Below are 23,911 nucleotides of genomic sequence, written 5' to 3' on the forward strand. Positions count from 1 at the left end.
AATTCGACGTGTTGATCCTCCAGGACCCAGGCTGTCCGCTGTACTTTGATTCTCCGCGGTTCCCAACAATCAGCACGAATTTAATGCCCTGCAATCGGATGGCTGCTTTGCCTCTGTTACCTGGGAGCTAAGGAAGCTTGTGCAAACCTCTCAACAGGCTGTCAGGCCCACAGTGCCCCGCGCGGCGCCTGCAACAGCCTGAAAATCTGACAACTCTCCCAAGTTCAGGACCGCGGCCGCGTTTTCCGAGATTACTTTTCTGAGCATGAGCGGAAGTCACCCTTTGAGCAGTCTGCGTGTTTTTTTTTTTTTTTTAAGATGTTAGGTACCATACTAAGAAGCAACCCGCTCCATTCTGATTTTCCCCCCTGGCACCCACAGCAAGTGACCAGGGGACAAATTTGCTTTCGTTACAAGAAAATTAAAGCTCTCGCTCAAAGAAGTCCGAAGGCAGCCCAGCACCCTGTCTTCCCACAGTAAAGATGGCGGCCCCCTGCGTGTAGACTATACGGGCGATGCCACTTCCGCGTTTCTCTTTTGCCTTCGTCCAAGATGGCGGACGAGGCCACCCGGCGTGTGGTGTCTGAGATCCCGGTGCTGAAGACTAACGCCGGACCTCGAGATCGTGAGTTGTGGGTGCAGCGACTCAAGGAGGAATACCAGTCCCTCATCCGGGTTAGTTGTGCCTCTGCGGCCGATCGCGTCGCGGAAGGGTTGCGGGGAGTCCGGTGTCCCTGAGAATAGGCTCCGTGCGGAAGCCGCTTCCGGTTATAAAATTTAACGCCCAGATTCTTAGAAGCTGGACGATTGGGGGGCTGGGGGAGCTCAGCGAGCCTGGAAGGGGAGGAGGCAAAAGAAACTCGGTTTAGGGGCCCCAGTGGGGCCAAAGCAGCAGTTATTTTAGGGACACGCCTCCCCGGAAGGTGACGTGTCCCTCTGGCTGCAGGTGTTTGCTCTGCTGGATGTAGGGAGGTTGTCCGAGGAATTCCTGGGGCTCCAGGCCCCCGTGGCTTCTCTCTGCTCCCTCCTCCACCCTTCCCGAGGAAGGAACACACCCTGGGGCTGAAAACCCTAGTAAATGTTGCAGAGAGTTGAGGGGTTAGGCTCACAGCTGGGAATGAGCCATCCTCTCAGCAATTCTCCCCAATGTGCAAAGGGGAGAGTTTCTTTTCCTTGCAGTGGTCTCTGCCTCTTTCCAAGGCAGCAGCAACCCTGACACACGTATTTATTTTCATTAACACACACCCACACACACCCACACCCACATACATTTGTTGTGCACGTAGCACCTAGAATCGAGATCCAGAACCGGATAAGCTGGAGCCTACCGAGATAGGTAGGAACAAAGTCATTATAATAGATCAAGGGAGGGAGACGAAGAGATTGCTAAGATGTCCTGAGAGCAGAGGTGAGACACCTAATCCGGTGTGGGTCGGTCCGGGAAGGCTTCAATGAAGAAGGGTGCTGGAGCTGAGCCCTAAAGGGTAAACCTAAGTGAGCCTGATAAACATGAGGATGCTCCGGAGGGATGTTCACAAGAACGGCAGGAGCAAGAGCATGGAAGCTACAAATGGCACGAGGGGTACGAAGAAACAGAAGTAGTTCAGAGTTGCTGAAGTCATCCAGTGTATGGGAGGGGATGCTAGGCAAGGCTTGAGAGAGAAGCTTGAGTACTTGGATGTTGTCTTGGAGGCACTGGGATACCTTTGAAGTATTTTAAGCTGGGGAATAACATGCTCAGATTGGTTTTAAACCAATCACAGTGACTAGAGAGAAAAGTAGAACTAAAAGAGATGCGACTGAAGGCGGGAAACAAATTAGGAGGCTGGCATTAATCCAGGCAAAAGAAAGGTGATGATCTAAACTGGATGGTTCTAGTGAGGATAGAGAGAAGAGGGAGATCTGAAGACCATTCAGAAGGTAAAAATCAGTAGTATGTCGTCGGGAAGGATTGGTGTAGAGTAGAAGAGAGGGAAGGTCTGGGACGCCCGGGTGGCTCAGGGGTTGAACACCACCTGCCTTCGGCCCGGGGCGTTACCCCGGGGTCCCCGGATCGAGTCCTGTGTTGGGCTCCCTGCATGGAGCCTGCTTCTCCCTCTGCCTGTGTCTCTGTGTGTCTCATGAATACAATAAAATCTTTTAAAACAAAAGAAGAGAGGGAGAGTCCATGATGATTCCCACAGTCTGGCTTGCAGGACTGAGCGAAGGCTAATACTGTCCTCTGAGATCGATGCAGTGGAGATATGGCCTGAAGGACTGGGTGGGGGGATGGCAAGTTTGAGGTACCTGTGCAATGAAGTTAGAAGTTTCAGTATACAATTGGATAGTAGGCTCCGAAGCTCTGAGAAAGGGTCTGGATTAAAATAATGATTTGGAAATGATCAGCGTGTGGGTACTCGTCAAAACCAGGACCACATGAGGTCCTCCAGGGAGGGAGTATACCATAAAATGGCTTGTGGGCTGAGGGGCAGACACTATCAGAAATGGGAAGAAAACTCAGGCAATATTGAGTGTTTTATGCTTGCTGAACTAAGTGGGACCCAACCATTCTATTCTCTGCTCTGAACAAGTCTCCTGCTTCCCAGTGTAACTTTGTCTTCGGCTTTGCTCGTGTCAGAAAAGCTGGGTACATACTAAGAAAGAAAGTAATCACATACTTTGCTTTTGAGGGAAGAGGGACTGCCCCCTCAAAGACCTCATTCTCTGCTTTTAGTATGTGGAGAACAACAAGAATGCGGACAATGATTGGTTCCGACTGGAGTCCAACAAGGAAGGGACTCGGTAGGCAGACCCTCTTGGGAGTCTTGGGGGGTGGGAATCTTACATGGCTTGAGCATTTTAATGTCCCAAAGCCCGCTGTCAGACGCCTTCCGTGCTTCCTATTAGCTGTCCCCGCTCCCACAGCTCCAGAGTTCCCCAATTCCCATCCCATGAGTCTCCCAAGCTGATCACCTAAGCCAAAAACATCGTATGAGAAGGATGGCAGATTGGACTGAGGTTTGGTCTTTCTTACAGGTGGTTTGGAAAATGCTGGTACATCCATGACCTGCTCAAATACGAGTTTGACATTGAGTTTGACGTGAGTATGATGGAATGGGAAACATGGAGGTTAGTCCAAGGGGAGGGTTTAGGTGATTATTACAAGCTAACCTTTCTTGGATGGGCCAAAGAAAACTTTTAAAGTGGGAGGGAACCGCTAAGGCTTGAAGCAAGCATAGATGACAGCTGCTGGTCTTCATATCCAGGACCCCGGTGTGTACATGCTGCTTGGGGGTGTTTGTCAGACATTTCAGTTCATCCAAGAAATGGGTATTGATTAGATTGGTTCCTTTCTATCCTGATTCTGTTTCGTTAAGGCCTTATAATTTCTCCAGATTCCTGTCACATATCCTGCTACTGCTCCAGAAATTGCGGTTCCTGAACTGGATGGAAAAACAGCAAAGATGTACAGGTAGGACTCAATAGGAAATGGGAAAAGGGCAAAGAGGCGTTAGGAAAGAACTCTGGGCCTGGATTTTTCCCAGAGTTGGCTTGCCTAGAGGGTCTCCAGCCCTCCGTCTGCCAAGTCTGAGCAAGGTACTTAGCTGACCTTGTGCTCAATTCTGATCACTAGTGGTTGATTATCTTTTGCTTCCAAGAGGCTACTATGCTTCATGGTAAACTTTGCATGTCAACACCTTCTTCTTCTCGTCCCTCTCATAGGGGTGGCAAAATATGCCTGACTGACCACTTTAAGCCTTTGTGGGCCAGGAACGTGCCCAAGTTTGGGCTAGCTCATCTTATGGCTCTGGGGGTAAGTTTGGGGTGTTTGGCATATAAGGAGGGCGGAGAGAATTAGGCACTGAGCAATATAAGAAAAGTAATTGAGAATAAACAAGGTATGACAGTATTTACCTTGAGCATGTTCCTATAGAATCTGTATGGGAAGGAGCTTCTAATGGAACAAGAGGCATTGAGAGTGTGGTAGTCATCTCACAGGGTCTCCCTTATATTGCAGCTGGGTCCATGGCTGGCAGTGGAAATCCCCGATCTGATTCAGAAGGGCGTGATTCAGCATAAAGAGAAATGCAACCAATGAAGGATCAAGCCACTGAGGCAGGACAGAGGGACCTTTGATAGGCTACGTTCCTGCTTTCTCTGCATCACTCTTACTCATCCAGTTGCTTCCCCCAAACCCCTTCACCCATAATTGTTACTAAGTAGCTGCATCAGGCATTGCTGGGGGGAAAATAATAACAGCATTGCTACTGAATTTCCAAGGCTACACAGGGAGGGGAAAAGACCGGGGCTTTGGGAAACCAAAAGACAATCTGTATCCCTTCTCCAGGTGGGGCAATGTGAGATTCCGGAAGGATGGGGAGGGGGGGTGCCTGCCGAAAGTGGGTGCATAGCTTTTTTGGTTTTTGGAGATAAACTCATCAATAAAAGCTGCTTTCCTCTGGTGGCCCGTGGCTCTCATTGGTGGGTGTGAAGAGAGGGTGAGCTGGCTAAGCCCCAAGGCACAAGTACAACTACATTAGTTTGGGAGGGAGGGGAAATGGAGGATGATGCTGTGGTCAGGAGCTGGGAACTAAAAGGAAATCTTGGACCGCTCTCCCTCCTGCCGAGGTCTGCTTGTGTCCTTTACCGGGTGGGTACCTACTGCTTTGGTCTGCAAGATGCTTGAGGAATGGCTTTGCAGGACCAGCATTCCCCGCCCTCCAGGGATCTTCTCATCCCTGCCGCTCCACCGGTCTGCGGGCTGGACGGGCATTGCAGCTCCTCCCAGGGAAGGCTCTGTGCTGCAAGCCTGGGGGCCAGGCTACGGGTATCACGTCCACATCCCTACGGTCCCAGGACCCTGCACTTCAGGGACTCAGGAGCGATGGTTTAAAAACAATTCAGGGCAGGTCTGGGAACTGGCGCTCCCCTAGTTGGCTGCGTTTCCATGGCGGCGGCGGCGGAGCCAAGGGGGTGGGTTCACGCAAGCGCAGAGGAGGCAGGTGGGCGGCCGCCGAGTGTGGGCGCGCAGGCGCCGTGAGAGGCGGTGAAGCCGGCGGCCGGTGGCCGGGCGGGACCAACAAAGATGGCGGCGGCCCCTGCGGCGGGACAGACCTGGGCATCGGCTGCGGCCACGGCTGCAGCCCGGCCCTCGGGGGGGCTGCACGGGGGGAGCAGGGGGTGGCCCTGAGCTGGGGCTTGGCCCCAGCTGGGCTCCCCCGCCGCCTCACCGGGGGACAGGTACGGGCCCGGGCGCTGGGGCTGGGGCGGGGGGGGGGCGCGGGGAGACGGCCCGGGACCCCAGAGGACGCCGTCCGCACCGGCGGGGGGGGCCGCGCAGGCCCGGGGGAGCCGGCCTGGAGGGACAGCATCCTCGGGCCGCAGGGGATACGCCGCCGACCCCGCAGCCAATCAGCGGCCTCGGCCTTCTGCCCTCGAGGGGGGCGGACCCGGCTGAAGCCTGCGGCGGTGGGAGAGGTGCGGAGATCCGGGTCCGGGAGTAGTTCGTCGTCCCCCCCCCCGCCCTCCCCGACACCTCGTGGGCGCCCAGGGCTGGCGGGGGGGGGAGGGCCCGGTCGGGCGGCTTCGTTTGCAGCCCGGAGGGGCGGGGGGTGGAGGGCGGGGTGCTCCTTCCCGGCACCTCCCCACGTCCACACCGTGTTTGCCCCGAGGTTCTGAGTGACCCGGGGCACCCCCCGCTTGAGCAGCCGGGTGCGGGGCCCTTGGGAGCCTTGGATGGTGAAGAGGCCGAGATGGAGACTCTCCTCGGCTTTCCAGCCCAGCTGCTCCTGCAGGAGGGGCGTTCCGGAAGCCTCCGAGCCGCGGGCTGCTGTCACCGGGTCCTTTACTCGGTGGATACTAAGTATCTGCTGTGCGGAAACACCACGCCCGGCACCGGGGACACTAACTGAGAGAGATGTGCTTCCTCCCCTCAGTGCGGGTGCAAGCTAGTTGGTGCCTCCACGTTCACACGCTGACCCTCTCTTCTCCTCGTAGGTCCAGCCTGTGGTGTCCACGATGCCCCAGGCCTCTGAGCACCGCCTGGGCCGGACCCGAGAGCCACCTGTTAATGTCCAGCCACGAGTGGGATCCAAGCTACCATTTGCCCCGAGGGCCCGAAGCAAGGAGCGCCGAAACCCAGCCCCTGGGCCGAACCCCATGTTAAGACCTCTGCCTCCCCGGCCAGGTCCCCCCGAGGAACGGCTCAAGAAACTGGAGCTGGGACGGGGACGGACCTCAGGTCCTCGTCCCCGAGGACCCCTCCGGGCAGATCATGGAGTTCCCCTGCCTGGCTCACCACCCCCAACTGTGGCTCTGCCTCTCCCTTCCAGGACCAACCTAGCTCGTTCCAAGTCTGTGAGCAGTGGGGACTTGCGTCCTATGGGGATTGCCTTGGGAGGGCATCGTGGTGCTGGAGAGCTAGGGGCCGCGCTGAGCCGCCTGGCGCTCCGGCCTGAGCCTCCCACCCTGAGACGGAGCGCCTCTCTCCGCCGCCTCGGGGGCTTTCCTGGTCCCCCCACCTTGCTCAGTATACGGACGGAGCCCCCTACTTCCCATGGCTCCTTCCACGTCATATCTGCCCGGCCCTCTGAGTCTTTCTACTCCGATGACAAAATGGTGAGGACTCGCCAGCACACGTGGCCTTCCAAGCCCATGCTCCTCTCTGCCTCCAGCTTTCTTGCCATCACGTGGCTTTCTTTTCCCTCTTTTCCCCAATCCCTCATTACAGCAGCTGGGACTCTTCTCTCCCTCACTTAAGTACCACTGCGCCTCATAGACCTTTTCCAGGGTTTTCTGTGACTCCCTAGCATGATGTGCCATTTCGGTCCCCAGAGATTTAATCCAGCCATTGCGAATTCTTCTCTGGGTCCCCAGGGCCCTTACTCTCCCTTGCTTCACTTTCTCTCCTAGGACGCTGCCTAGGCCTAATTAATCTCTGGAGCTGACGAGGGGCGGGCTCAGAATATCTGAGTTAGTGTGGTTGCCCATTTCCCAAGCCAAGTGAGCTTAGGTTGATTGCAGTTGGAGCCATCAGGAGAGGGTTCAGGAAGGGGCCACGGGGGCAGGACGGGGCTTTGGGGGAAGCAAGGTGGGTGTGGGGAGCAGCTGGGCAGCCATGCCAGTGCTTGGGGAGCTGCCCCAGGAGCTGCAGCGCCGGCTAGCTGGGCAGAGGAGTAAGTGGGGAACAGGCGGGACAGCCATGGCCGAGTCCGTGGTACACTCAGCTGTGATGGGCTTACTGCTCATGGCCAGTGAGGTAGGGAGCCCCCAGTACCCCGTGAGGGAAGGAGGGTGGAGTTTGAGGGTGAAGGACGGGGATGGGGAAGCAGTGGGCAGCATGCTGTAGAAAGGTTAAAGTGCCAGGTGGGATACATGGGAACCTGCTGACTCTACTCTGACCTTCCAGGCTCATCACACACTGCTTCTGGGCTCTGGTCACGTTGGCCTCCGAAATCTGGGGAACACGGTGAGAGCCATTCTCCTGTCCAGCATTTCTAAAAGGAATGGAAATGGTGCTGGGGGCAGGGCGCTGACTTTTAGAAGGTGGGGAAGGTGGGGAAGATGGGAAAGGAGAGCACTGAAGCTCTTCTAGGCTTCCGGTCGGTCCCTGGTCTGCAGAAATAACAGCGGTGTCTCCTGCTCCCCAGTGCTTCCTGAATGCAGTGCTACAGTGTTTGAGCAGCACTCGGCCTCTTCGGGACTTCTGTCTGCGAAGGGACTTCCGGCAAGAGGTGCCTGGAGGGGGTCGAGCCCAAGAGCTCACTGAAGGTGCAGCAGCCACTCCTGCTCCCACCTTTCCAGTCCTCTCCCCAACCTCTGGGTCCATCTGCCAGCCCCGACGGCCCCGACCCTTGAGTCTGGGAGTTGTATCTTTTTACTGGTGCCTGCTTCCTTAGAGGTTGTCTTCTGCCCTCTGAGCCTCCTGTGGCTTGCCTCTTCCAGTCATTAACCCCTCTTTCCCCACACCCACCCCAACAGCCTTTGCAGATGTGATTGGTGCCCTGTGGCACCCTGACTCCTGTGAAGCTGTGAATCCTACTCGATTCCGAGCTGTCTTCCAGAAATACGTTCCCTCCTTCTCTGGATACAGGTGGGAGAGCTAGAGGGTATGACATTCTGTGGCCACATCTGGGGGTTGGACCAAGCAGGGGCCCTGGCACCATTGTTCTGAGCCTTCAGATGTGCTTGATCCAGGAAGTGGGGACCGATGTCTGGGCAGGAGATACTGTCTGTGGACCAGGGGCGGGGGCTGCCAGTTGCCCAACACTCTGTTTCTGGCTGTAGCCAGCAGGATGCCCAAGAGTTCCTGAAGCTCCTCATGGAGCGGCTGCACCTCGAAATCAACCGGCGGGGCCGCCGGGCTCCGCCAATCCTGGCCAGCAGTCCAGCTCCCGCCCAGCCCCGTCGCGGAGGAGCTCTGCTAGAAGAACCTGAGTTGAGGTAAAGTCACTTTCTCTCCCTTGTGTTCCCAGTAGTTTCTCAGCAGCCACTGTCCTTCATAGAACTGAGCTCATCAAGACAGGCTGTAGGGTCCAGGGAAACACCCAGTCTAGAAAATGGTTTGAGAAGCCGTGAAGAAGTCCGAGGAAGGAGGCCAAGGGGGGCAGATGGCGGCAGAGGCTAGTGCTAGGGGTGGCCCTGGGCTGAGGGGAGGAGAGCTCATTTACAGCCCGGTACATACAGTGTTTAAAGCCAGGTCAAGTCAGCTGTTCCCTGCCTGTGTTCCTGCCTTTCCCTCTCGCCTTGGGTTTCCCCAGAAAGTCTTCTAAAGCAGTACTCCTTTTTTTGTTGTTGTTAAGATTTTATTCACTTATTTTAGAGACAGTGAGGAGAGAGAGAGAAAGACCATGGACAAGCAGAGGGGAAGGGCAGATGGAGAGGGAGAAGCAGGCTCCCCACCAAGCAGGGAGCCCGATGTGGGGTTCAATCCCAGGACCCTGGGATCATGACCCGAGCAGAAGGCGGACACTTAACCAACTGAGCCACCCAAGCGCCCCTAAAGCATTACTCCTATGACACTTCTTTGAAATGTAGAGAAGGAGCTGGGGTTTGGGTGGGGTGCAGGGCTGTATGGGTCATTGCCATGGTGTTGGGGATGCCCAGTGTTCCCCTGTCTCATGGGTGCTCCCCACTTCCCTTGATCTGCGGTAGTGATGACGACAGAGCCAACCTAATGTGGAAGCGTTACCTGGAGCGAGAAGACAGCAAGATTGTGGGTACGGAACAGACAAAGCCATGTGGGATGATCGGGGGGGGGGGGCATTGCAGGCTTGGGAGAATTGACACTGTGGTGAGGGGTGTGGGGGCAAGGCCAGATGATGGAAGTGTGGACGGGCTTTGTTAGGGGTTTGTTAGGAGCGTGGGGGTTAGGAAGGGAAGTGTCGGCCCAGCCGTGGGAAGAGAGGGGAACCCAAGGAAGCATCTCGGGCTCCCCACAGTGACTGTTTCTCCCGCCTCTTCGCTTCTGTCTAGACCTGTTTGTGGGCCAGTTGAAAAGTTGTCTCAAGTGCCAGGCCTGTGGGTATCGCTCCACGACCTTCGAGGTTTTTTGTGACCTGTCCCTGCCCATCCCCAAGGTGGGATTCCAGAGGATTCCTGGGGTGGATGGGACATGGGTTCTGTGACCCATCCCTACCCACCCCCCACCCCCGAGCGTGGGAGGGAACCCTGCGGGTCTCTGGAATACAACTGAAGCCTGGACTGATTGAGAGGAGTTGCAGAAGGAAATTCAGAACATGCTGACCTTTCATTCCCGTCCCCCCTACCCCCCCAGAAAGGATTTGCCGGGGGCAAGGTGTCTCTGCGGGATTGTTTCAGCTTGTTCACCAAGGAAGAAGAGCTAGAGTCCGAGAATGCTCCAGTATGTGCGGTTTCACAGGGATGCAGTAAGGGTGGGAGGCCTGCTGGGGGAGGGGGTGCCATATGGGTAAAAGGGGGTGCATGGTGCTTGGTATGGGGCATGATATCCGTACTTCTTGGTGTGTGTTGGAGTCTCAGATACGTCCTAATAATCTTTGGGCGAAGGGCAGTGGCCCAGGGGATGCAGAAGTGATGGGGAGCATAGTGACTGTGAGTCGGGGTGTCAGAAAAGCCGATTGACGTGAGGGGCACATTCACATGGTGTTATCTGCCCTTTACTCAGGTGTGTGACCGGTGTCGGCAGAAAACGCGAAGTACCAAAAAGTTGACCGTACAAAGATTCCCCCGAATCCTCGTGCTTCGTATCCTAACCTTCAAATCTTATTTCTCCCATCCGTTCCCCCTGCATGTGCCCGGTCTGCGGAGGCTGGACATTTGGGAATTGAATTTCCCTTAGGAAAAGTCTGCCGTTCCACCTCACCCCACTGTGCCCCCTGGTGCCTTCCAAGAGGGGAGGGGACGGCATCCAAGACCTCAGCCCCTTCAGAGGCCCTCTGCCCCCCAGATGCTCCTTAACTAGGGCTTAGATCTTAATCGCTTTTCCGCCTCCCGAGGCTCCATCAAGAAAAGTTCGGTAGGTGTAGACTTCCCGCTGCAGCGACTGAGCCTGGGGGATTTTGCCAGCGACAAAGCCGGTGAGTGTGGAAGGGGAGGTCCTGGCAAGCTGGGGAGTGGGGGGCACGGCCGTGATGGTGGGGTTCCATCCACTCCAACGCCGCAGGAAGCCCTGTGTACCAGCTGTACGCCCTCTGCAACCACTCGGGCAGTGTCCACTACGGCCACTACACAGCCCTGTGCAGGTGCCAGACTGGTTGGCATGTCTACAACGACTCTCGGTGAGCACAGCCTCCTCGGGTTCCTGCCGGTTCTGCTCCCGCAGCCCCCCGCAGCCCCAGGGAGAGCAGTGATCTTCCTAAGGCGGGAGCTTGGGTTCATGGGGAGGAGGGAGTAGCCCTGGGCAGGAGGGAGCAGCCTTGGGGAGGAGGGAGTAGTGGTGGACAGGAGGGAGTAGCTGTGGACAGGAGGGAGTAGCCTTGGGGAGGAGGGAGTAGCCGGGGTGATCACAGCCCGCCGCTCCCTTCTTCCCAGCGTGTCCCCCGTCAGTGAAAACCAGGTGGCGTCCAGCGAGGGCTACGTGCTGTTCTACCAACTGATGCAGGAGCCGCCCCGGTGCCTGTGACCAGCCCTGTCAGCCCGGGCACCTGTGAAGCCCTTTCGACACCCCGAAGCCCCAGGCTCCCCATTTACCTCAGAGACGTCTATTTTTGTGTCTTTTTAATCGGGGAGGGGGGAGGCGGTGGTTGTAGCTCCCATTATTTTTTTTATTAAGAAGCACCCCTCCACCCGGAGGCTCCCCGGTCTCCCAGCCCCATGTACAGAGCCCCCCGGGCCCCGCCCGTGTACAGCCCCCAGGCCCTCCGCAATCTCACTTTTTGTGAATAAATTTATTAAGAAAAAAGTGATGCTCTTATTTGTATTTGTGCCGGGCGACTGCACAGGGAAGCGGGCCAGCGGGGGTCCTCCTGGGGCCCAGCTCCCTCTCTGGCCGGATGGGGGCGCTCCCGGGCCGGGCGGACGCTCGCGGGCAGCGGAGGGCGGGGCGGGCGGGGGGTGCGGGGGGCGGCCCGGAGGCCGGGGGCGGCCCGGCGCGCCACTGCTGCCCGGAGGGCCGGTCCCGGGGGGCGAGGCACCGCGGACCCCTGTTGACAAGCACGGGGCGCGTTGCCGGGCGGCCCCGGCTCCCGCAGGCCCGGGCCGTTGCTAACATCAAGGCGCTGTTTACGGCGCCGCCTCCCCACGGAGCGGCCCCAGGGTCCCCACCTGCTCTCCCTGCCCCAGCGCTCGCGGGGCCTCCCCCAGGGCTGCCGACGCGCTCCCGCCCTCGCCCCGCCCCACGCGCCCGCCGGCGCCCAAGCGGTTAAGCGCCGCTCCCTCCGCGGGGGCGGGGCCGGGGCCGGGGCCGGGGGAGGAGCCTCCGCCAGCTCCGCGCCCTCATTGGCGGGCGTGATCCGGGGCCTCCCGCGGCCACCAATCCGGAGGCGGGAGAGCGGGGGCGCCGGCGCGTCGGGCCCAGAGGGGCGGGCGGAGCGGCGGCCTCGCGGCGCGGGGGTCGGGGTCGGGGTCGGGGTCAGAGGTGGGGGCGGGGCCGCGGCGCCCCGAGCCCTGCGCCCGCAGATAGCGCGGGCGGGGCCCTTATCCGGCGGCCGCGGCGCCCCGAAACCCTCCCTCCCTTCCCTCGGGCCTCCGCGGGTGCGCCGCGGGCCCTGGGCGGGGACCTCAGTGCCCCGCCGGGTCCCCCGCAGCAGCGAGCGCCGGGGGCTGGAGCGCGGAGCCTGCGGGGGCTGCTGCGGAGCCGGGACCCCGGGGCAGCCTGGCCATCGCCGCCGCCCCCAGGCTTCGCGATGGGCCGGACCGTGGTCGTGCTGGGCGGCGGCATCAGCGGCTTGGCCGCCGGTTACCACCTGAGCCGGGCCCCCTGCGCCCCCAAGGTGAGCGCCCCGTCGCGCCGGAGGGAGCCTGCTGCGGTCCTCTCCCCCGCTGCGGCCCAGAGGGAGCGGGGCCTCGTCCCCTGCAGACCAGACCCTCTGCCGCAGCCGCAGCCGTAGCCGTGCGGCGTGTGCCCCTCCCGTCCCCAGGTGGTCCTGGTGGAGGGCAGCGAGCGCCTGGGAGGCTGGATCCGCTCGGTCCGAGGCCCCGGCGGTGCTGTCTTTGAACTTGGACCTCGAGGAATTCGGCCAGCGGGAGCCCCGGGAGCCCGGACCCTGCTCCTGGTGAGAGGCCGGCGGGGTGCCTCGGAGGGATGCCTGGGGGGGGGCTTTCCGGGGTCCTCCCTGGAGGTCACGCGGGGCGGCGGTGCTGTGGGCCAGGCCCTTCCTTAGTTTCTCCTCTTCCCGAGGACGTATGGAGAGCAGGTCTCTGAGCTTGGCTTGGACTCAGAAGTGTTGCCTGTCCGGGGAGACCACCCAGCTGCCCAGAACAGGTTCCTGTACGTGGGTGGCGCCCTGCATGCGCTGCCCTCTGGCCTCAGGTAGGTCCCTACCGCCCATCTTTCTGCCCTGCCCTCCCTCTCCCCTTTCCATTACCCCGACGCCCAGTCTGTGCGAGAGGAGCTGGATGGATGGAAATGACTGTGCCTTCCCTGGTGCAGGGGGCTCTTCCGCCCTTCACCTCCCTTCTCCAAACCTCTGTTTTGGGCCGGGCTGAGGGAGTTGACAATGCCCCGAGGCAAAGACCCTGATGAGACTGTGCACAGTTTTGCCCAGCGCCGCCTTGGACCTGAGGTAACACAGCCCGGAGGCCCCCAAGTCCCTGCCCTCCCTCCTAACCAGCGGCAGAGAGCCCCGTACTCAAACCTTCCACCTGGGGGCTCCTCTCTACGCACCCCGTAGTCGCCACAGCCCAGCGCTGGGAGTGAATGGCTTGGCTGCCTTCTTCTGTCACAGTGGGACCACACCCCACCCCACCTGCCCCACACCCCCTCCGGAGCCCGCAGGGGCAGTGGAAGGTAGTCTGTGCACCCTCTTCCTTGGCCTCTCAATCCCAGTCTCCCCCTCAAGGTGGCGTCTCTGGCCATGGACAGTCTCTGCCGAGGCGTGTTCGCAGGCAACAGCCGGGAGCTCAGCGTCAGGTCCTGCTTTCCCAGTCTCTTCCAAGCTGAGCAAAGCCATCGTTCCGTTTTGCTGGGGCTGCTGCTGGGGGCCGGTGAGTGGGGGCTTGGTTCAGGGCAAGAAGATACTAAGGGCCTGCCGGGAGGCCCGGGCTGCTGATCTAATGATTCTTCTTTGCGCCGCCTCTTCAGGGCACAGCCCTAGACCAGACTCGGCGCTCATTCGCCAGGCCCGAGCTGAGCGCTGGAGCCAGTGGTCACTCCGTGGAGGGCTGGAGACGTTGCCCCAGGCCCTTAACACCTACCTGACTAGTAGAGGGGTCAGTGTTCTCAGAGGCCAGCCTGTCTGTGGGCTCGGCCTCCTCCCTGGAGGCCGCTGGAAGGTAGGAGAGCCCCCTGCTGTGTCATGTGTGTTAAGTCTCCCTCTTTGGGCAGCCCGGGTGGCTCAAGTGGTTTAGCGCCGCCTTCAGTCCAGGTGTGATCTTGGAGACCCGGGATCAAGTCACATGTCAGGCTTCCTGCATTAAGCCTGGTTCTCTCTCTGCCGGTGTCTGTCTCATGAATAAATAAAATCTTTAAAAAAGGGGGGGGGGATCCCTGGGTGGCGCAGCAGTTTGGCGCCTGCCTTTGGCCCAGGGCGCGATCCTGGAGACCCGGGATCGAATCCCACGTCGGGCTTCCGGTGCATGGAGCCTGCTTCTCCCTCTGCCTGTGTCTCTGCCTCTCTCTCTCTCTCTCTCTCTCTGTGTGACTATCATAAATAAAAATTAAAAAAAAAAAGTCTCCCTCTTTGCCTGAATGTTTTAACCAGGCCAGGGTTGGCAGGACTAGTTATTGTTGTTTCCCTGCCCTAGATACAGTTTAAACATGGGCTACCCTAGGGTCTTAGGCCTCATTTGTAGATGGTCCTCCAGGGCCTGTTTGGTCCAACTCTGGATAGAAGTGGTGTTTACAAGTGGCTTCGTTAGGGGAAGGGACGGCCCAGCTCCACTGAACAGCTCAGAGCGGCCACACTGGCTTCAGGCCCGCTGCCTCAATAATAGAGGGGGTGGGCTCTGTGCCCACTGCAGGTCGGTCTCTTCATCCTGGGGCAGCGCCCAGTCTCTCCTGCCAGTTTGGGGCCTGGGAATCTGAGGCAAAATTCCCATTATCTCTCTGTCTCTCAAATGCTTGCATCCTGGCAGGTATCTCTGGGGGACGGCAGCCTGGAGGCAGACCACGTGATTAGTGCTGTTCCAGCTTCAGGTACTGGGGTAGCCCCCTCCCCTTCTCCAGCCAGAGTGAGGCACAGGGTTGCTTCCTGGGCCCGCAGGACCGTGCTGTGCCCCTGAACCGGTCATCCCTGCGGGAGGCCTGGGGAATCTGCCGGAAATGCCTCCTGAGCAGGCCCCTGGCTGCTCTCCCCCAGTGCTCAGCAAGCTGCTCCCTGCCCAGGCTGCGCCTCTGGCTCATGCCCTGAGTGCCATCACTGCCGTGTCGGTGGCGGTGGTGAACCTCCAGTATCGAGGAGCTCGTCTGCCTGTGCAGGTAGGCGTGGCACGGAGGAACGAGCCCCTTGGGCCCACCCGCAGTCCTTCCTTCCTCACCCGGTCTCTTCCTTTCTCCAGGGATTTGGACATTTGGTGCCATCCTCAGAAGACCCAGGAGTCCTGGGAATCGTGTATGACTCAGTTGCTTTTCCTGAGCAGGATGGGAGCCCCCCTGGCCTCCGAGTGACTGTGAGAAGCAGCAGCTTTGCTCAGTGGGGGTTTGCAGAGGGTTCATCTGTGCTCAGTGCAGGTCAGGCCAGGCTGGTCAGTGCCATATTCTCTCCCCAGGTGATGCTGGGAGGGTCCTGGTTACAGACGCTGGAAGCCAGGGGTGGTCTCTTATCTCAGGAGCTGTTCCAGCAGCAGGCACAGCAAGCAGCTGCCACCCAGTTAGGACTAAAGGAGCCACCAAGTCACTGCTTGGTCCACCTACACAAAGTGAGTTGAGTAAGCACCCCTCAGCTCCCGCTGAAGGCAGGGGCTGGTATGGTAGGTCGGTTGTCGTCTACTCGGGCTGATGTTGGCCATCACCAACAAAAATGTCTGTGTATCCCCTCTTCTCTCCCCAGAACTGCATCCCCCAGTATACACTAGGCCACTGGCAAAAACTGGGTGAGTTTGGGAGGCAGCTGTGCCGAGGTGGGGGCAAGGAAGCCAGACCCCCCCCCCCCCAGCTGTAACAGTCCCTTCATCTTTTCCTTGCAGAGGCAGCCACCCAGTTCCTGGCTTCTCAGAGGTTGCCCTTGACTCTGGCCGGAGCCTCCTATGAGGGCGTTGCTGTCAATGACTGTATAGAGAGTGGACGGCGGGCAGCGGCTCGGGTCCTGGGCTCAGAACCTAACAGCTGATCCCCAGCTCCCACCTCCTCCTGGCCGTGCTGGCGTCACCTCTTCACCCACAAAAATAAAAGTTGCTGGAACTTGGCTGGATCTGGTGGCTCGGTCACCTCCAGGCATAGGTGGCGGGGCTGGTGGTGGGGAGGAGGTTGGGGGTGGAGGAGCCGGCCACGAAGGCAGGCACAGGTGCCGGGAATGCAGCAAGCAGGAGCAGAGGCAAGACAAAGTCCTTTATTAGAAAATATATCAAAATCCCAGCCCCCTGAGGCAGGTCCAGAAGAGGAAGCTAGTCCAGCACTGGCAGAGAGTACCCAGGGAGGGGGTTCCTTCACCAAACTTACTTCCTCGGAACCATAAATAGAATAAATATTCACAGAGATCCCAGGAAAAGCCAGATCACTCTTCTCTCCATGGAAAAGGAAAGGACTTGGGGTCCAGCCCTGCTCTTACCCCAGGGGCCAGGGACTTTCAGGAGTTATCACATAAAATCATGACATCAGGGATTCACAGTCATAAACCCTGGCAGGTGACCCTAGAAAGAGGGACCCCCAGGTCCGAAGGAGCCCAGCTCCAGTACAGCACTGAGGGGAGGCCCCTGCCAACAGCGTAGCCCTGGAGTTCAGTTCCTCCACATCCCTCTAAGAGCAGTGAGGAGCTGAGGGTGGAGAGGACACAACCCCTCTGATTCAGTTTCATGATTGAGGTGGGCAGGAAGGAGTCAGTGTGAACCGTGGGGGGCTGTGTGGTTGGCAGTAGGCAGAGGGCCAGGCCTGGCCGGGGGCCGGCGCTGCAGCATCTCTTGACGGAAGGCCTGGGAGGAACCAGGTGGGTAACGGGGACCAGAGGGAGTCCGGGGGCCCCGAGGGTCAGTTCCAATGTCTGCTGTGATGTTGGTATAGAGAGGGCCCAGCTCTCGAGCCAGCAGTCGGTATGTCAGTGAGTTCATCCCATCTTGTGTCCAGGAATTCTGGGTACGGACCAGGAGGTCAAATCTGAGGGTCAGAGGTTGCAGAACTAAGGCCCAGAAAGAAAGGGCCAGGAACCTAAGGAACTTTAGGAGTTTCCTGGCTAGAATGCAGAACCCTGGGGAGCCAGTAGCAATTCCCAGGCAGGCCTCCCTACCTGTGAGGGTTTTCCTCATTGCCCTTATCTCCTCGATGCTTCACCATCTTGTAGTGCCCCACCGATGTGGGGGGCCGAGAGATCTTCATTCCAGCCAGACGTACCCTGCAGGGAGAAGTGAGGGCCTTGCCTTCTGAGGGAAGGAAAGCTGCTGACGGGTGAACAGCAAGCCAGCGGGGAAGCCATTACATGTTTCTGAACACAACAACTAGTACTAGTCGGGCCAACAGAGTGCCACATACTCGAGAGAAAGTCAAACAGAGAAGGAAACTGGCACAAGAGGCTGTAGGTCTCCACGCATCCAAATTCTCAGGGGCTGTGCTGGGTGCCCTGGGGCCCTTCAACAGCTGGCAAAGGTAGGTTTGCACCTCCCATCTTTGTTTTTTAAGTAGCTCCCAGGAACTGCCCTGGCATTTGGGTCAAAAGGACAGGACAAGACCGGGAGTTGCAGACCCAAGCTCAGCAATTCCTACCTAGAACAGTGGCTGGGCTGCCTCGGCTCCCTCACCCCACACCCCCCACCTGCCCCCAGGGTTAGGAAAAGAATGAGACCAAGTGACCAGGACCTGGAAAGAAACCAAGGCCACCTCTGACACACAAGCAAGAAATGGAGATGGCCTGGGAAAGTACTGAAACAACACATACATTTAGAAATCGCTGGGTCCTTTACACACATACAGAGGACAAGAATTCAGAGGTCATCCCAGAGGGCACGAGGGGGAGGGGAGGCAATGGGTCCAGCGGAGCAAGCCCGAATATTCACACCATAGATAGGAAATGGGGTCAGCTGAGGTGAAAGGTCAAGATGTTTCACATGCTAAAAATGAGCCGGCATCGTGCCAGTGGCACAGACTTCAAACCTAACCGTGATTCTGGGTGATTTGGAGCAGAGCCCCTCTTCCCCAGCCCCATAGGAAGTGGTCTGGATGCAACGTTAGCAGAAGGCAGGACTGAAGCATCTCTAGGCCCCTTTCCAGCTCTGGAATCCCGTGGTACTACAGCCTATTGATCTTCTCCTCTCTCCCAGAAACATAACTCACCAGAGCTAGGAGACTAGAGAGTGACAGGATGGGGAGCGGCGTGCAAAGCTCGACCCCGGTAGACAGAAAGAGCAAAGGGAGAGGAACCGTCGCAGTGCAGGGGCAGGAAGCTAAAGATGGGTGGTGCTAAAGGGCTAGAGCCAGGGATGGCCTTGGAGAAGGGGATCCAGGCCGGGGTGGGGGGTGGTGGCAGGAAGTCTGACCTGGTAGCAATGTCATCATCCTCACCACCCCAGCCCCAGTATTCGTTGGGGAAGCCGTTCATCTTCAGGTACTGGTCAGGGGTGAGTGCCGAGACTCCTCCAAAGTACTGGGGGTACGGGAGGCTAGGGAGAGAAAGATCCTTGGGTTCCACAAGTGTTTTGGGGAGGCATTCCTACCCCACGATCCCCTTGGCTCTCCTTCCAATGGATGGTGAATTTCCCTACTTCCCAGCACCCACTCGTGCCCTCTACCTGTATCCAAACTTATTCATGGCAACAGCAACATGCCGGGGTCCTCGGGGGTCACACACATACAGATTGTGATCGTTCTCAGGCAGGAGGTCCACGTCGTGCAAAAACAGGCAGTCCCACTCCTCATCACGCAGGGCTTCCCGCACACCAACGTTTAGCAGCTTGGCCCTGTTAAATGTTCCATTTCCAGCCTGGGAGGTAATGGAGAAGAATCAGACCACGTCTGTAGGTAGCATGGAGAAGGGGGTGGGGGCAGAAGGGCAAAATAGAAAGAAGAGGAATCAAAGGGGGGAATGAGGCAGGGAGAGTGAACACACTTTCATTTGTCATTCAAGTCATTGTTTTTGAGCATGAGAATGTGCCGGATTACCTACAGGCTGCTGTTCAGCATTGAATCCCGACAACCAACAGCCATGGAAGACAGGTGTCTATTAGTTTTCACCTTTTGCCCCATTATAGGGGGTGAAGAATCTTGTTCAAAGTCACATATGGGACAAATGGCAGGACTGATTTTGTCCAAATCTGTCCAATTCCAAATTTGTACATTTCCAAATTCAACCAAAGGAAAAATCATGGAAGGTACAGGACAGTCAGAGTGCCCTAAACAGAGTAAGGAGCATTATGGGGCTAACAAGCTGGGAGAGCAGTGCCAGCCTGACCCTCTTAAAATTATTCCAGGGACCCACTATGTGAGAGCGGAGCGGCATTTACTTGAGGCTTCCTTACAAGAAAGAGTGGAGTAAAAAAAAAAAAAAAAGAAAGAGTGGAGTAGGGTTCGGGGTACCTGGTGGATGACATAGATGCCATAAGCAAGCTGCTGGCGCTGCAGGAAGGGGTGCAGGTGGTAGAGCAGCAGGCGCAGGTGGTGCTCCCGGGCACGGTGGGGCACAATGATTGCTGTTCGGGAGCGGGGTTCACACCCTGCGGGACGGTACCGGCCCCCCGGTTCCACACGGGGATTCCTCTCTACAATCTCTGCCAGCGACGGCACTGGGCTAAAGGACACGGACACGGGACCCACTGTTGGGAGGGAATGACAAGGTCAGGGATTAGAGGGACAATGAGAAAAGAAAGACCTCTAGGGCCTGGGAACACGAGTGGCCCCGGCAGTCTGCTCCCCAAAGGGCTTACTCCGAAATCTCACACCTTGAGTTTCCCATCATTGGGACAGCTTTGCAAAGTCTGAAAGGCGCAGCCTCTTTAGCCAGCCTACTTTAGTTTAGTGTTCCATAACTCTCTCCTGCCTCACTAGGTTAGAAGATGGAGAAAACAGGGGCGCCTGGGTGGCACAGTCGGTTAAGCATCTGCCTTCGGCTCAAGTCATGATCCCAGGGCCCCAGGACAGAGCCCTGAGTGGCTCCCTGCTCAGTGGGGAGCCTGCTTCTCCCTCAGCCTCTGCCCTTCCCCCTGCTTGTGCTCACACAGCAGGCGCACATACTCTCTCTCTCAAATACATACATAAAAACAATCTTAAGAAGAAGATGGAGAAAACCGAAGGATTTCCAACTAACTACCTAAACCAAGGCTCACGTACAAAGGAAGCAATCCCCAGCCCAAGGCAAGAAGCACATGGATTGGGCAGGCAACGAAAAGTTGAAACCAGTTACATCAACCCCAGGTTCTAAATCCACTCCTGGGGCCCTAGCCCTCACCCCACTCCTTGGCCTTCCCTTTACTTCCTCCTTTCTGCACTCACCTAAAAAAGGAGATCGTTCTGGACAGTAGGGCAGGCCTTGAGGAGCTGGAGGGCCCCCTGGGGCAACAGGGGCCCCTGGTAGGTGACTGAGGTTACTGTAGACATCATGGGGATGAGAATAGTCAAATGTCGGCCCCTGCTCTCGGCCAAATAGGGCACTGAGGCTCCGGAAGCCCCCCAGTGACAGGTACATCATGACAGCCAGCTGGGAGCCCACCAGCAGGGCCAGTGTGCAGGGCCGCTCCAGCAGCCTCCGCAACATCCTGGGCTGAGGTCTGAGGAGGGAGAGAGGAGAGTTCTGGGGGCCGTCAGGCGAAGAGCAAGCCAGCAGAGAGACCATCAGTAAGAACCAAGGTGGTGCCAAGAGTTAAGAGGAAAAGAAGCAAAGAAGAAAGTCACAGAAGGGAGCACACAGGTGTAGAGACAGAATGTAACCACCAGCGGCCCGACCACCTGCCATTTCCAGCCTAAGTTTCACTCTCCTCCACCGCCTCCCCAAACCACTCGTGCCAACTACTCTCAGTCCCCACCCCCAAGGATGCTTACTTACATCATTCAGGTCTTTGGCAAAGGAGTCTCTGGAGAACCTCCCTCCCAATTTCAGAGGGGGATGGACTCACCTAGGTTCAAGCTGTCTTCTTCGGGATCATGGGGGCTTCAGGGGGTCCCGGGGGCGCAGAGATGTGAGGCATTATCTAAAATTGGAAATGTCACAGAGGACAGAGAAAGGCCATCCAGCGCTCCAACAGCGATCCTGGGCCCAGCTGGAACAGAAGTGGTCTAGGATAACCAGCACGCAGAGGGGCAGAGGTCAGGATGAGGGGGAAACCGGCTTCCCAGCAGGGGAAGTAAGGCCAAGTCGCTGGAGAGAAACGGGGAGGGCCCGGAGATGCTGGGTCCTCTCCGCCAGCTGCCCTACAGTGCCAGGTGCACGTGTACTTCACCATGCCCCAGCCCGACAGGACAACCTGTCCGGGAGAGGGGACAGGGCTGCTAATGGAGACAGTCGCCAAGGGGTGAGTCCGTCACCACAGGATTGCGGGGCGGCCTCAGGAGGGCCCAGGGCGGGGTAGCAAACAGGTTCCTTCCCGTTCTTCACGTGCCGGGGAGCCAGCTCCGCAGGTGCAGGGAGCGAGACCGCCTGGGAGCCACAGGCCAACAGCCGGAGCGCGGCGGGGGGGCGGGGGCGCCCTCTGCCCTGCCCGCCGGGCCGGGTGCGAGCGGGGGCAGGCGGGGGCTCGCGGCCAGGGCCCCGGGGGAGGGCGGCGGGGACCTGGGCCGGCTCACCGAAGGGGCGTGGCCAGCGCTCCGCGGGGGTCACGGCCCGGTTCCCTCGGAGCGCCCCAACCTCCCACCCCAACCTCTTGCATGTGCGATGTGAGCCCACCGGCCTCTGCCCGTATTTCCATCTGGGACCCGCTTCCCGCTCACGCCGGCGCCCAGCCGCTACCCGAAACTTCTCATCCTCCCGGCCGCCCGGACCCTTCTCCCGGGCCTCTCGCCCCATCATCCCCCAGCCCCGTACCTGCTCTCCTGCTGCCCGGCGTCACCGCCACCCCAACAGCCTGGCAGACATCGCCACCGCCATCTTGGAAGCGGGCGCCGCTGGGCGGGGCCTCGCGTCACGGGGCGGGGCTTCGCGTCACGGGGCGGGGCCGCCGGGGGCGGGGCACGGGGAGATGGGGGGAGGGCTCTCCTCTCCGGTGCCACCCAGACCTGATGCCGCGTCCCCCCCGCCGCCCCCGCCCCGGCCTGGGAAGACGGCGGCTCACCCCGGGACTCCCTTCAGGGCCGAGCCTGACCCCGAGGCCGGGGCGACAGTTTCTGGCGCGCCCCCAGACCTGCCACCGCGGCCCAGCCTCTTCCCGGAGTGTCCGTGGGGCGCCCGCAACTTAGTGCCCCTAGGGATCAGGACTGTATCTCGCTCAGGATACATTGTTGCGACTGATTGGGTCGCGCTTTTGTATCCTTGTCCCGCGCTTTTGTATCTGTGTCCCGCAGGCCTTGAAATAGAACGGTTAGTTAGTAAGACAAGGACACGTCGAGTGAGGAGGGAAGAGCGGCGGCTGCTTTATTTATTCATTCATTCATTCATTCATTCATTCATTCATTCATTTATTGGCTGCTTTAACGTAAAACTGTGTTTTTCCAGATACGAGAGTAAAACGGGCGCTTCATCAGTCCGCAGTTACGTTTGTCTCAGGGCTTCCCCACCCTGGTAGCGCGGTGCGTTCCTTAGACTCAGGTGTCACACCCGGAAAACTTAGAATAAACTCACAGCGTCTACATGCAAGGGAGGGGGAGGAGGATCAACAGTATCTGCCATAAATACGATCGCCCAGAACCTGCAAGTCGCTCACACATGGAGACTCGGGAAAGACTTCTTCCCAGAAGCCAGGGTTTGTGGGGAACCTGCTGGCACATCTCTGGCTCATCCTTCCGCCTTAGGAGTTTGTGTTTCCGTGGGATCTCTCTTCCAACTTATCCACGTCCACATTCTGTGCAGATTGAGGGTCAATGAACCCCCGACTCCCTACATTGTACCCCCCAAAAAAGAACAGTTTTTGCCTCCATTTTCGTATTCATTTCTGTATTCCAGAGCCGTAAATGTGTCTATTCTTCAGATTTCTTTTTTTTTTTTTTCAGATTTCTTTTAAACTAGGTATCACATGGTGTTGAAAGGATGGAGCTTTCTAAAATGTGTCCCGTGTAACCCACCACCTCACCTGCTCCTCGGCAGGCAGGCCGGGACTGCTGCTCGTGAGACTTCATGCTGCATAAGTGACCTCAGGAGCCTGGGTAGCTGACATTAGCTGGCCACCAGGTCAAAACTGGCCCCTCTGGTCTGGACGCCAAGAGCTAGAACGTTGCCTTGCTTCCCCTCCGACTCCCCTGGAAAGGAATCTGGGAGGGAAGGCAAACACACCTGGCCCAGGCCCCTCGACTGTAAGGACAGGATAACACGGAAACGCAGCTCGCTCCAAACTGCACGTAGGCCAACAAATGTTTTTTTTTTTTTTTCCAACAAATGTTTAACTTCAGATTCCATCATTTGCCCTGTAAATTCGGCCCTAAGGGGGACAGTCAGCTGGAAGTCCCACCTGAGGGGAGGACACTGCCCAGGCCTCTCAGTCGCCGCCTGCCTGGTCCCGCCACGGGACTCCCCGCACCTCGCCCTGGCTAGAGGTTGGATCTTCCAAGTCCCCAGTTCGAGGTAACTCTTATTTTCCTTTACTGCTTACAATTGCCCTCACCTCTGCTCAGATTTTCCTTTTCTTCTATTAGATTTTTATAATATCAATAAAGTGTTTTTTCCCCCTTTGAAACTGACGGCAGCCGTGAATCTTTTCCTTAGAACACACATCTGCCACTTCCCATGTGAGTTAAATAAACTCTGTAACATGTGTCCATTTTTACTTGGGTAGCGACAAAAACCCTGTTCTTGGCCAAACTTTAGACAGCCTCTTCGGAGGCTTCTTTTCTTTTTTTTTTTTTTTTCTTTTTTTCTTTTTCTTTTTTTTTTTTTTTTTTTTTTTTTGGAGGCTTCTTTTTGAATAAGCCTCTTCCTTGGACGACTAGCCACTTTCAGCCAGGAGCCTGGCAAGTCCAGTTGGCCAGAATCTCCTCATCCCTGATTAACTTTCCCTCCACCGACCCCCTCATTCCTCCTCTGGCTGCAAGTATCTGTCCCCTCGTCCTAGCTGGATTCAGAGTCGAGCCCAGCCT

General features: G+C 57.9%; 4 protein-coding genes across 10 annotated transcripts; 3 read left to right on the forward strand and 1 right to left on the reverse strand.

The window, feature by feature from the left end:
• The first annotated feature begins 337 nt into the window (after nt 1–337).
• On the forward strand, nt 338–4,444 carry UFC1 (ubiquitin-fold modifier conjugating enzyme 1). Its single transcript, XM_055334175.1, has 6 exons — nt 338–675; nt 2,714–2,781; nt 3,016–3,079; nt 3,375–3,451; nt 3,703–3,793; nt 3,998–4,444. Exons 1-6 carry the CDS (start codon nt 553–555, stop codon nt 4,076–4,078), a joined length of 504 nt encoding a protein of 167 aa, XP_055190150.1. The 5' UTR covers nt 338–552; the 3' UTR covers nt 4,079–4,444.
• Nucleotides 4,445–5,051: 607 nt separating this feature from the next.
• On the forward strand, nt 5,052–11,353 carry USP21 (ubiquitin specific peptidase 21). The gene is made up of 13 exons (XM_055334371.1): nt 5,052–5,220; nt 5,977–6,597; nt 7,388–7,447; nt 7,629–7,749; nt 7,960–8,071; nt 8,266–8,421; nt 9,133–9,197; nt 9,454–9,557; nt 9,755–9,841; nt 10,124–10,202; nt 10,428–10,535; nt 10,622–10,736; nt 10,990–11,353. The coding sequence occupies exons 2-13, from the start codon at nt 5,998–6,000 to the stop codon at nt 11,078–11,080; spliced, it is 1,698 nt and encodes a 565-aa protein (XP_055190346.1). The 5' UTR covers nt 5,052–5,220; nt 5,977–5,997; the 3' UTR covers nt 11,081–11,353.
• A 675-nt stretch (nt 11,354–12,028) lies between these two features.
• PPOX (protoporphyrinogen oxidase) lies at nt 12,029–15,959 on the forward strand. Of its 2 annotated transcripts, XM_055334020.1 has the most exons (12): nt 12,029–12,389; nt 12,537–12,671; nt 12,813–12,928; nt 13,049–13,181; nt 13,458–13,602; nt 13,700–13,890; nt 14,692–14,752; nt 14,916–15,034; nt 15,115–15,225; nt 15,325–15,474; nt 15,606–15,648; nt 15,742–15,959. In XM_055334020.1, the coding sequence occupies exons 1-12, from the start codon at nt 12,303–12,305 to the stop codon at nt 15,882–15,884; spliced, it is 1,434 nt and encodes a 477-aa protein (XP_055189995.1). In that variant the 5' UTR covers nt 12,029–12,302; the 3' UTR covers nt 15,885–15,959. The 2 variants fall into 2 exon arrangements, with proteins under 2 accessions (XP_055189995.1, XP_055189996.1); XM_055334021.1 differs by lacking the exon at nt 12,029–12,389 and having other exon boundaries at nt 12,543–12,671; nt 12,797–12,928.
• A 124-nt stretch (nt 15,960–16,083) lies between these two features.
• On the reverse strand, nt 16,084–21,793 carry B4GALT3 (beta-1,4-galactosyltransferase 3). 6 transcript variants are annotated; one of them, XM_055334324.1, is made up of 8 exons: nt 21,711–21,788; nt 20,806–20,880; nt 20,186–20,460; nt 19,274–19,509; nt 18,490–18,680; nt 18,238–18,360; nt 16,995–17,099; nt 16,084–16,864 (listed from the first exon to the last, which is right to left on the reverse strand). In XM_055334324.1, exons 3-8 carry the CDS (start codon nt 20,445–20,447, stop codon nt 16,591–16,593), a joined length of 1,191 nt encoding a protein of 396 aa, XP_055190299.1. In that variant the 5' UTR covers nt 20,448–20,460; nt 20,806–20,880; nt 21,711–21,788; the 3' UTR covers nt 16,084–16,590. The 6 variants fall into 6 exon arrangements, with proteins under 6 accessions (XP_055190299.1, XP_055190294.1, XP_055190295.1 ...); XM_055334319.1 differs by having other exon boundaries at nt 20,186–20,965; nt 21,711–21,793; XM_055334320.1 differs by having other exon boundaries at nt 20,186–20,949; nt 21,711–21,791.
• Between the last annotated feature and the right edge of the window lie 2,118 nt (nt 21,794–23,911).

The sequence above is a fragment of the Nyctereutes procyonoides genome, unplaced genomic scaffold (genome assembly GCF_905146905.1).
Source record: "Nyctereutes procyonoides isolate TBG_1078 unplaced genomic scaffold, NYPRO_anot_genome, whole genome shotgun sequence".
Taxonomy (NCBI): Eukaryota; Metazoa; Chordata; class Mammalia; order Carnivora; family Canidae; genus Nyctereutes; species Nyctereutes procyonoides.